Source organism: Barbus barbus (genome assembly GCF_936440315.1).
Source record: "Barbus barbus genome assembly, chromosome: 24".
Classification (NCBI taxonomy): Eukaryota; Metazoa; Chordata; class Actinopteri; order Cypriniformes; family Cyprinidae; genus Barbus; species Barbus barbus.
Genome location: NC_136752.1, coordinates 24103695 through 24115922, shown reverse-complemented (window position 1 = coordinate 24115922; position 12228 = coordinate 24103695). Strand labels below are relative to the sequence as shown.

Genomic DNA, 12228 nt, shown 5'->3' with positions numbered 1-12228 from the left:
AGATAACCAGGGCTCGGTTTACACCTATCGCCATTTCTAGCCATTGGGGGACCATAGTCAGGCTAGGGGAACTCATATTAATGTTAAAAAACCTCATAAAGTGAAATTTTCATGCCATGGGACCTTTAAAGCCACCACACAAATTTTCTTCATGTTGGTAATTAGTATATCCTCTTTATTTCTCCTTATTATTCTCCTTTATTTCATTTTGCTAACTTTTAAGTGTATAAACAATGTATGTACTCACCCCATTATTATGAACTGTTCCAGATAAGCTGGGTAATTATGAAAATTATACATTTATATATATTCTTTTTACCAGAATATGCCTGAGGATCTCACTCCGGTCTATGCCACAACTTACATCTTGACTTTATTAAGGGAAAGACAACAAAACTAACATGACAGCAACAAATAAACAGCACTCTGTTTCATCACCACAATCGATCTTTAGATTGCCAAAGGCAACTTCCTCTGCACTGAGGCGAAATGCCATATAAAGATTTAGATTCAGGCAGAATAACACAAACACACAGAATGTTTATTTAAAATCTCAATCAAAATTCAGACAATCTAAAATCTCAGCTGTCATGCTCCACAGTGTGGATTAAAATGATTGAAAAACTCAAGAAAGACTTTTCGTATCCATAACATTTTTTACACTTACACAGATAACCTAATCTTCTGAGATTGAAAAAAATCAGTTTTATTCCACCTCAGTGGTTCTCAAAAGGGAAAAACAATGCTAAACACAAATGATAACTTTTTCTGTCAAAGGCCATACATCCAATTGACATCTACAGTATTTTGGCACTAACCTAATTAGGCAGATGCCAACACTGGCAGGTTGCTTTTGCATCTCCTCATCCGTGAAAAGCATCAATAAAACTACACGAGACAAAATAAATCACGATGAAATAAATAAGCTCACTTACTGTGAGCGTAAACATGGTTTGCGCTGACCACAACCTGTTTTTCCATGTGAAACCAGCATGAAACCACTGAAAGTCTGTTGAGTATTTAAAAAACAACAGGATCTGAACACAGTAAATCAGCAAAAAAGAGAGCCTGTATAAAATTCAGGTTCTGTCATGTAATAAATTATATTGTTGGGCTGTTGGTAATATTAATTACCAACAGCATGGTAATATTAATACATTATTTTTATTACTTATTATAATTTTTATTTTTAGAGACCTAGATTCAGGTTTCTAAAAAAGGCTCTTTATGAAATGTGGAGGGCTACGGTATGCTATGCTCATAATGATAATATTGACATAATCCTTTTTAATATAAATACCACTGGCAGGGGAAATCTTCGCCACAGCACTATTTATCTATGTAAATGTGATCTCAGCCTGCAGTAAGTGATCTAAAGAGCTAACCCCATTCTGTTTCTTATAAAAACAGAATTTAATTTTAAACTATGGTAATTCCTTGTTATATCTTGACCAAATGCATCAAAAGTACTCCTTTTAAACGAGTAGGTGGATTACACCAGTCTTTCAATTCTACTTCCTTTGAGAGCTTGAGAACTTATTCATATCCTAGTATCACCCTGTCTGGCATTAATTCAGGATAATCATAGCACAGAGAACACAAAGGGCAGAATCAATCAGCCATTGATCCCCAGAAAACAATGAATGGAGAAAAAAGGCTAATCAGATAATAAACCTCTATAAGGACCCTCTATCAGTTCTGTGCCCTTCCTGTCCATTTACTGGTAGAGAGGACTGAACTATTGATCCTACCTCAGGCCAAACGTGTGGGACTGCTCATAGTTGAAAAGGGAGTGAATCTTTGCGTCAGAGTTAATAATGATGAGGCGGTCCATCAGGTCCTGATGGGAAGAGAGAGTGAGTGAGTGATTATCAAAAATGCATGATTTCAAAATAATTGTGACAAAGACCAACACTAGTTCTGGGATGTGCGGTACATCATCGGTCAAAGTCTGCCCTCAAATGATCATGATTAGAACTGCATTATTATATATATATATATATATATATATATATATATATATATATATATATATATATATATATATATATATATATATATATATATAGAACTGCAACTGAGTATATATATATATATATATATATATATATATATATATATATATATTTTTTTTTTTAAACATGATTTATTCTTGTAAATGGCAAAGCTGAATTTTAGCTGCCATTATTCCAGTCTGCAGTGTCACATGTTCGTTAAGAAATCATTCTAATATGCTGATTTGGTGCTGAAGAAACATTTCTTTTTTTATAATTACAGTTGAAAGAGTTGTGTTGCTTAATATTTTTTGTAAAATCAGTGATACATTTTTCTAGGATTCTTTGATGAACAAAAAGTTCAAAAGAACTGGATTTATCGGAAGCAGATTTTATTGTAACCATGCAAGTCCTTACTGTCCCTTTTGATCAGTTTAATGCATTCTTACTAAATAAAAGTATTCACTGTATTCTGAATAGAAAATTTTTTTAAAATTGTGTATATACTCTTCATGGATAACTTTCTACCGGTTGAATTGAGAAAGCACTCAATACATCAAGGTCAGTGAACAGACTGTGGACGGTTCATGATTGTGGGTTAAGACTAGACATGTATAGGCCAGTATGGGTTTGAGACGCAGGCTGTCCAGTCTATTGTACTCACTAAAACTGATGTGGCCAACTCTCTCAGATTGTACTCGGTCTTGTTAGGAAGCGCTCGATGTCCCAGCAGCTCCCACACAGCGTGAGGAGAAGAAAGCAGATTCACTAGAGAGAGGAAGGACTGCGCACACACACAAAAATCACTACAGTTCACTCATAGCCACTTCAGATTGATATTTTTTTACTGCATTTTTGAAGAAATCACTTTGAAAATACCCATTCTAAAAAAATATTTATATTTTGGGCCAAATAATGTAAGAGGTATTTAATTTTTTGTGTGTGTTTTTTTTTTAAGGATTATAACCTTTTATCAAAATTTAATAACTTGCCACTGGATAATGTTAATCAAGTAAAATGGGTTGTGAATGTAATTTCATGTTGACTTTCAAGTGGTCGGTCGTTGATTGTGTGCACTTCTGCTAAAATCATTTATTCATGGAATTACTCAGTGCATCTTTTACAGGAACACTGTGGAAATTGGAAATCGAAGCCTTATCTAAATCCATAAAATCTCAATGAAGCGTAGCTTTTGCTTCTAAATAACTGTAAATAGCAACGCATTACTGAATATTTATTGCAATATAAATGAAGGGGGAGTCACAACCTTGAGGCAGCTCCTGTCGATAGGGTCCATTGGAGTAGATTTTGGATGGACCACCCTTACATCCTCTCGACCACACTCCAAGGCTGACCATAGCTCCACCACAATCGTCTGGACAAATCCTATAAATCCGCTCAAACTTTAACTAGTTTAACAGGCTCAAATCCTAGTTTCCATGTTAAAACATTAGATTATTGAGCAACGCTGTCTCAGTAAGTACCGTCATGTACAAGCCCTAAATCAATAGTAACAGGAAATGTAATGATTGCAGAAACACTAACAATGTACAATACATTCAGTACATTTTTAACATGACCTTTGCTGTCTGAAGAAGCTATGAGGAGAAAATATAAAAGATGCTGCTCTTAACTCTCAAGATGCACATTAAACTGGTCATAAATAAGTCTTCTAGCTACCTGAGCTTTGCAAGGCCGCGATGCCTGGGGCTGTAGCGGCCACCTGGGTCACCATCACACCGTAACCAAACTTCTCGCACCTGCTGACCTGAGATTAGAGAAAGAATGGAGGAAATACACAGTAGGCTACCTTTCTGAGTCTGAAAATATGTAATAACTAGCAACTTCTGAAATAAAAATAACATTCCTTGTACCCCATGACAACTGAGTAGACAAGCAATAAAAACAACTGTTTGCTACATATAGTTTATAAAAAATTAAACCAGATTTTTATTTTCCAAATGAAAATATAAGTAATGCTTGCACATGCAAAACTCATTACCACTATATTAGGGCACTTTGGGGTGTTGCTACATATATTATAAAGACAAAACAATATGTTGACCACTATACTGAGATCATTATTAGATCCAACAGCAAAATATAGATAAATATTAAAAATATTTATTGTACTTTTATAGGGATAGTTTACCCAAATAATGAAAATTCTGTCATCATTTACTCACTTTGATGTTAGTGCAAACCTGTAAAAACATTTTTGGAAGACATCTTGAAGAATGCTGGTAACCAATTCTGGTTCCAAATGAATAATAATAATAATTGGTTCCAAATTGACTTCCAATGCATTTTTTGTCCATACAATGAAATTCAATAGGAAGTGAAACTGTTTTGTTAGCAACATTCTTCAAAATATCAAAACTAATGCCACGTACACAATACAAGTTTCAGGAGTGACAACCACATTTAAATGCGGGAGTGAGTCCCTTAAATTATCATTCCATGCGTGTACAGAACAGCACTCACTCCTGCATTTGTAACCATAGCAACATTTTGTCGTCTTGCGGGAGTGAATAAAAGTTTAGCATTTTGATATCTGCCATGTTTTGACTAAAGAGTCTTTTTGTCGGTCGATTTTAACTAAACTACCGCTGATAGACGTGCAGTGCTTTGTTTATGCTCGGGAGGCTGCTTTAGAGAGCGCTGTCATGCAGTGTTACCATGTTGTATTATTTACAAGCACTTTAGGCATGTTGTTTGATAGGCACTTTATGGAGTTAATAAAGTGGTCTGTCGCGGATATGAGATATTTGTTTTTTTTTGTGTTATAGAACATAAAGCATTTGGGTGTTTTAGTGTTTTTTGTGCTTGTCCTTGTTTGTTAGTGGTTTTTTATTTTTTTATGAATATCTGGCAACACTGGCGCAGCTACCCCCGTGTCAAAAGTTAAGACTTCTTTCACTGTTATCTTCTTGCATCTCACATACAGACGAAGACATATTTCTGATGCACATTCAAATATGTCAATAACAACTAGCTGTTCAGTTCCGAACACACTGCATAGAATTTATGCAAATGCGGTTGTCGCTACCTGTATTTTTCGGGAGTTAATGAGGTTGTCACTCCTGTATTTTAGTGAATTATGCGTGTACAGAATGCGATTAAGGAGTAAAAGGTGAACTGACAACCGAATTTAACTACAGTGTGTACGTGGCCTAAATGACTTGAGGGTGAGTAAATAATCCCAGATTTTTTTTTTTTTTTTTTTGATGGACTATCCCTTTACTGCAAGTATGACTAGCCACTAATATTAAAATCGGAATAAAACACTTTTGAAAGTGGCATCCTATTTTAATACCTGTAGTTTTTTGGTGAATCTTGAGAACATGTAGGTGACACACTCATTGATGGCTCCAGTCTGTTGAAGGAGCAGCAGTCCTTTTGGTGTGGCAGCAAAATTCAGCAGATTGTCCAACAGCATCTCTTCCCAGGCCACCCTGCAGAACCAAGACAAAAGATTCAGCAAGAATGCTAATTATTTCTTGTTCTTGTTGATTTATTTCCACAAAACAGGCCAAGCTCAAGTTTAGCACACAGAAACAAACAGCTTGTGTAGGAACAAGAGAACACTGGAGGCGTGATGGAGGCATACTCACACGCTCTGCAGCTCCTGGGAAGTGATCACTGGGGGAGCTCCAGGAACAGGAGTGGGAACTCTCTCCGACACGGAGCTTGTCTGCGGGGGAAGAGAATTCACTGTCAGGCTCGACTGCTACGCGGCATTTAAACCCTTCGGCTAAATAATGAGACCACACTTTGAATGCAATGTTGATTCCTCATGCCGCTCCAACTTGCCCTTATGAAGGCAGGGGAACCTCGGGAGGTTTCATTATTTACGGCACAGCACTTTACTGCTTCTTCTGTATTCTACAAATCCTCTTCACACAGCCCACAGAACCAACGTTCAGCAGTTCTTCCAAAATTAATACCGTTTTGCTTGGGGAACATACACTGTAGGCTGTAAAGCTGCTGTCCAGAATAAGTTAAAAAATTGAGGCTTTATTTAGGCTGTGAGATGACTGGTAATAACAAAATATAAATTTTCAATAGGCAGAATTTCATGTTTTGTTAAAGTGTCTCACTAAACATGCTTTAGTGAAATTTTATTATGAATTACAAATAAATACAAAAATTTAAAGACTTTCTTTGAACACAAATTAAATTAAGCTTTTAAGCTGAATCTATGAGAGATACACTACTGATTAAAAGTTTGGGGTCAGCAAGTTTTTCCTTTATTTAATTTTTTCCATTATTATTATTATTATTATTATTTATTTTATTTTTTTTGAAAGAAAGAAAGAAAGAAAGAAAGAAAGAAAGAAAATAATTTCATATTCAAAAAGCATACATTCCATTTGTCAAAAGTGACAGTAAAGGCACTTATAATGCTACTACAAAAGATTTCTATTTCAAATAAATGCTGAAAATAAATAGAAGAGTTAAATTAATAATAATAATAATAATAATAATAATAATAATTCACAATATTACTGTTTTTACTGTATATTTTTATTTAATAAATGCAGCCTTGGTGAACATAACAGACGTTTAAAATTATTTTCACAAATTTTATGAAAACTTTTGAACAGCAGTGTATTTGTCATTATGAGACAGGGAGTGGTCAGATTCCCAGACAAAAATTCATCAGACAATTCAGTAAATGATGTGTTCCAGTCAGTGATAAACATGACAAGACTTCACCAGTTATTTTATGGTTAAAAGATTACTTAAAGTTACCAAAATTCTGTGCCACTGACCTCATAACACTCATACAACCACAGTCAATCAAAAGACTAAATATGATGAAATTCTTGCTTTTATGCAATTATTGACAGGATAACCGAACATCTGTAGGTTTAAAGCCCACAAGGGTATCACTGTACACTCCATTTTAATTCAAAGGGTCTACCTCTGCTGCTACTGTATTGTAAGTCTGGAATAAACAGTCAACTCAAGAGTAAACTGGTAATAACTGAATTAGTGAGGCTAGTGTATAAAGGTCACCGTTCTCCAGGCTTTAGCGATGCACTCATGCAGGCTGTATGGCCGTAGAACTTGCAGCCCTTCGCAGGTGTTGTACATCTGCCGACAGACAAAGATGAAGGCCCCGCTCACAGAAGGAGGAATCTCCAGCTCGCTGAACACATGCAGCTCTTTTGCCAACAGCCTCTGGGTAAACTGTACCACCACATGTGCTGCTGAAATACTGTGGAAATAACAGAACATATTACAATACAGTAATATTATACCATATTAAAGTACTCTGAATATTTTAAAATTGCACTTTTAACTGCTGGATTGCTATGACCAAATTAATGGTGGTACAACTGTAGTGGTTGAAAACCTGGGCTATTCTATTCTATTCTATTCTATTCTATTCTATTCTATTCTATTCTATTCTATTCTATTCACATTAAATTTTTGTTTCTTTCACAAAGTATGCTACAACTCATCTCACTGAAGACACAGGTGTCAAAGGTTTCTTTCTTTTATTAAGAAGCTCAGTCTTTCATCTATGCATGCAGATGATACATATGTGGCACAAGTGCCGACTAGCTCAGGATGACACTAGCAGAAAGAAGAAATAATGAATGTAACCTGAGAGCAAAATTAGATTTACTTACCTTTCACCCTCGGCCGAGACGAGATTTCTGTCATAAAGCAGAAGTGATAAACCTCGTTCAGTGGTAGCGATCCTCGCCAGCATGTCTGCTATGTGAGTCAAGGCACTTTCTAGGGAATTTAATTTGGGCTGCAACAAAAGACAAATTGAAAATGCTTGGGGTGAACAGTATAATGCATATAAAATGCTGCAGATGAGATGTTATATAGAAGGTTACTTTTTTATTTCAAGATTTAAATTAACAGGCTTCTTCTGTAGTGCTATAACTGTAAGAAATATTCTGTTTATGTTTTCCTTGAACATACATCAGGAAATGGCATCAACTCCTTTCTTATATGCGCTGTCAAAAAGTTAGTATAGAATCCATCATGTGTTATTTTACAATATACATAATATATAAAATGATGTGCATGTAGACTAATGTTTAGAAATTCAACAAGGATGCTTTGAATTGATCTAATGTGACATTAAAGACCGTTTTCGACAATCAGTAATAAAAAATATTATTGCTGCACCCTAATATGTATACTGTATGAAATGTTTATACTGTAGATACACAGCATGTTGTTGTTTTAATATTAAAATAAATTAATACATTTCAATGGAATTTATGTCATATTAACATAAATTTCATATCAATTCAATGAAAATAAGTCAAATTATATCATATTGAAGAATAGGACCTAGTTTTTGAATGATTTCATAATGATGTCTAGACTCTTGATTACGTGCTGATGGGAGTGTTCATGTTGTGCTGACCAGCTTTCCTTTGAGCAGGGTGATAACAGGAGCCAGCAGAGTTTCTATAACAGGGATTTGGTAGAGACACTCCACAGCACACTCAGTGCGGTCACACAGGGTCCTTAACACCTCCATCACAAGATTAGTGGGGGACAGGGAGTCTAGAGAATACACACACACACATACACAACTCTGTGATAACTTGTTATGAGCTTCAGGACACCTTGGTTGTTATCGGCCTTAAGTGTTACTGCAGAGCTGAGTTAATGAATGATTTAAAGTTCAACACAAACTGCCCAAAGAGGACAAACATAGCCTACCGCTTTTAAAAAATGTTATGTGCTTCAGTATGTGATTTGTGCTTAATGCTACCTGGTTCACCTGATAATGAGAATTCTGTCATCATATGCACCAAATTTGTAAGACTTTCTTTCCACCGTGGAACCCAAAATGAGAAATGTTGAATAATCTGAGGGTCAATGTTTTCGATGCAATTACAATAGATGGGGACTGAAGGTTTCAAACATTAAAAGGGACATGGATATTCTTCAAAAATGCACTTTTCATTTTGTGTTCCAGGCTAGAAAGAAAGTCATATAGGTTTGGAATGACACGAGATTGAGTAAACTATGACTGATTTTTCATTTTTGGTGAAAATAAACATCCTAATAATCAGTCCCACATAATAATATTCTGGAACTTTATAATGTGCAGTCTTGTAAGTTTTTATAGGACGGAGACATTTATTTTCCCAAAGAAGTGAGTAAGTTCATTAAACAGAAGAGGATATAATAGAAGCTTATCCTGGTACTAATCCAGTGATGTCACTGTGAGATGGATGATTTGGCACACCCATATTAGCACTAACATCTACATAAAACAGCCATAAAAATCACAGGTTCAGACTTTAAGACACAGGCGTGGTTGAGTTTCTGAGCTAGAGTCGATCAGAGTTTATCACTCTAGTACTCTTATGACGCACCTGCATGTGTCGTCTCACCACCGGATGGTTTTGGGTGTTGGTACATGATACTGATCAGAATCACAACCAAGTCGGTCAAAGTTACCGGATCTGAGACAGGCGACAAATGTAGAGATAGTTTAGGGAGTCAGACTTGTTCTTCTTAAACATTATCCACAACCTGGGTTTGTTTCCTGCCTTCTAAACCTACCTCTCCGCTTCTTCACTTTAATGGGAAAAAGCTTCCTTCCATTAGTGTACATCACAAGCCTCCCGAGCACGCACAGCGAGTGAACGAAGTAAACAAACTCCAGCTCTTTAGAAGTGTAGAGAGTTCTCCGAGCAGGGCCTGAGGGGCAAAACACAAGAACATCTCATTCGCAGAGCATGCTCTAAATTAATTCAGTCATTTGCATGTGGCCCCCTGTTTCTAAATTAGCAATGAAATACAAATTTAAATCTTTTTTTAAAAACCTGAGTGCAGAAAGGTTGAATATTTAAACAGCATTAGAGAAGAAAGTGGTTAGGATTATTTTCTGGGTTCCATGATCAGAAGAAAGAAATTATATACTGCTTCAAATTTATAAACCAATTAAATTATATTTTTATATAATCCTCATGACAATTAAGTACATTTCCTCCAATGGTTCCCATAAAAAGTCATTCTCAATACTGTAATTATAGTATTTATTATTTATTTTGAGTATTGATATATGGTGGTATACCTCGTTTAATTTATGCTGGTTAAAATAAATAAACTGCAATCATCTAATCGGAATCCTCATTATGAATAAAAAAATAATTTTAAACAAGCAGCAGTAAAATGTCTGTATACATTAAAATACTAAGTATTTGTGGATGGAAATGTGCTGAATTGGCATGAAAATGACGGAACAATTATATATTAAAAAAAAAAAACATTTCAAGCATTATCTTTTTTCTTTTCTTTAAATGTCATCTTTCTATTATATTCACTCGTTAAGAGATTTTACAAGTGTCTTGACCTTTTAAAGATAAGGCAGATTGATTCCACTGAAATATGACATCTGAAATCTGTTGAAATACTATACGAGTAACCACAGTGACTATTCTGTGAAACAAACATAAACTGATCACAGAAACTTGATAAGCTAGATAAGATTGAATACCGCTGATGTGTTTGAAAGTCTGGTCGTTATGGCTTGTGAATACAGCAGAAGATCAAGTCAATATTATGTGTGTGTGTTTTGGTGGGGTTTTTTTCAATGCGAGTCTTCCAACTACAATACAAAATCAGAATTCTGCATGGGAAAGTTCTTCACTATACACAAACCCTTGGAATTATCTCTGGCAATGATAATCTAGCTAGTTGACCAGGACAGTCTGTAGCACCGAACAGGGGAAAACAAGCCAGCTGTCAGATAAAGTATGATACTATATGTGCTCATTGTGGGCAAAAGGTCAGCCGTACCAATCTGCTGATGTTCAAGGCTGTGGATAATATCCAAAGTTTCTTCTCTAACTGAATCACAGGAATCGAAGTAATAAATGCACTGCTGCAGAGCATTAACAATCTGGGGAAAAGGAACCATAAAATCCATAATTAATTACTTGAATACATTCTATTATTAGCACTGAAAAAAAACTGTTAATTTTACCCATTTCATTTAAACCACCCAGTGAATGTTGATTAGGTTTGGAATAGAATATTATCATACCGCAAACTATCCTACAATTTCTACAATGTACAGCATGTGGGAAGTCGTGGCTTAATGGTTAGAGAATTGTACTTGTAACCTAAAGGTTGCAAGTTCGAGCCTCAGGTCCAGCAGGAATTGTAGGTGGGGGGAGTGAATGTACAGCTCTCTCTCCACCCTCAATACCACGACTGAGGTGCCCAAGGCACCGAACCCCCAACTGCTCCCCGGGCGCTGCAGCATAAATGGCTGCCCACTGCTCCGGGTGTGTGTTCACTTTGGATGGGTTAAATGCAGAGCACAAATTCCGAGTATGGGTTACCATACTTGGCCACGTCACTTTCACTTTCATGAATATGCATATGTACATCCCATTAAAAACATGCTCATAAAATCATGTGAAAACATTGTAGCATAATATTGTTTGAAATATCTACTGTTTTACATACTAAAACGGCATTGTTTAACTCACCAAAGACTTGTATTTCCTCTCAAGAAGTCTTAAGACAACAGTTCTGCTGTAGTAGCCATGCTAGAAGAAAATATTTTGACATCACTTTTAACAGTATTACATACTGTATGCATTTGAAAACACATTTTCTTTGTAATTTTCCAGGAAACATACCTAAACATCCTGAAAAGAAGATAAATTACTTGAGAAGCCAAACTGAATTTCAGAGTTTTCCTGTTTTAAGTGTAAAAGATCTGTTCGTTCCAAGAAAAATAACTATACTCAAAGTTTTAAAAATCCAAATTATAACGATAAAATTGAAAGGCAATAAAAATTACTTACTAATTTAAAACGTGCAGAATTTATATTCACAAAACATAAAATGAAGTGTGTGCTTACAATGAACAAAATATTATCATCCATTGGTGTAGATGCTAATGTAATTATTATTATTATATGAAAAATCAACTCAAGATGTATTCAAGACATAACAGCATTCAAGTATTGCATTGTATTCAAGTAAAGTTAAAATTCAAAAATACTAATTTAGAAAATGGTGTTTTTTTTTTTTTAGGTTTGTTTATTCTTTGATAAATCTTGGCTCACCATCCATTTCTTAAACCAGGTGGCTTTGATATCTAGCAGAGAGATTAAATGTATAGGCTCTAGGGATTTTTCTGAGCCGGGACTGCTCATGCCCTGTTCAGAATGCAGAGCGAGAAGAGAGAGGGTGTTCTCAATGATTTCCTCCATGTACCTAGAGC

The 12228-nt window shown here is 35.4% G+C and overlaps 1 protein-coding gene across 1 annotated transcript in view; it reads right to left on the bottom strand.

Annotated features, from left to right (window-relative positions):
* The window catches only part of tbc1d32 (TBC1 domain family, member 32), a 48448-nt gene that overhangs the window by 26877 nt on the left and 9343 nt on the right, over positions 1-12228 (bottom strand). The window contains exons 10-23 of the mRNA XM_079375764.1: positions 12071-12221; positions 11486-11545; positions 10788-10890; positions 9549-9686; positions 9359-9448; positions 8395-8537; positions 7637-7764; positions 7017-7218; positions 5609-5688; positions 5311-5449; positions 3675-3762; positions 3262-3380; positions 2659-2778; positions 1752-1840 (exon numbers count right to left, since the gene is read on the bottom strand). Of these exons, the coding sequence (XP_079231890.1) occupies positions 1752-1840; positions 2659-2778; positions 3262-3380; positions 3675-3762; positions 5311-5449; positions 5609-5688; positions 7017-7218; positions 7637-7764; positions 8395-8537; positions 9359-9448; positions 9549-9686; positions 10788-10890; positions 11486-11545; positions 12071-12221 (1650 nt within the window). The remainder of the gene's footprint in view (positions 1-1751; positions 1841-2658; positions 2779-3261; positions 3381-3674; positions 3763-5310; positions 5450-5608; positions 5689-7016; positions 7219-7636; positions 7765-8394; positions 8538-9358; positions 9449-9548; positions 9687-10787; positions 10891-11485; positions 11546-12070; positions 12222-12228) is intronic.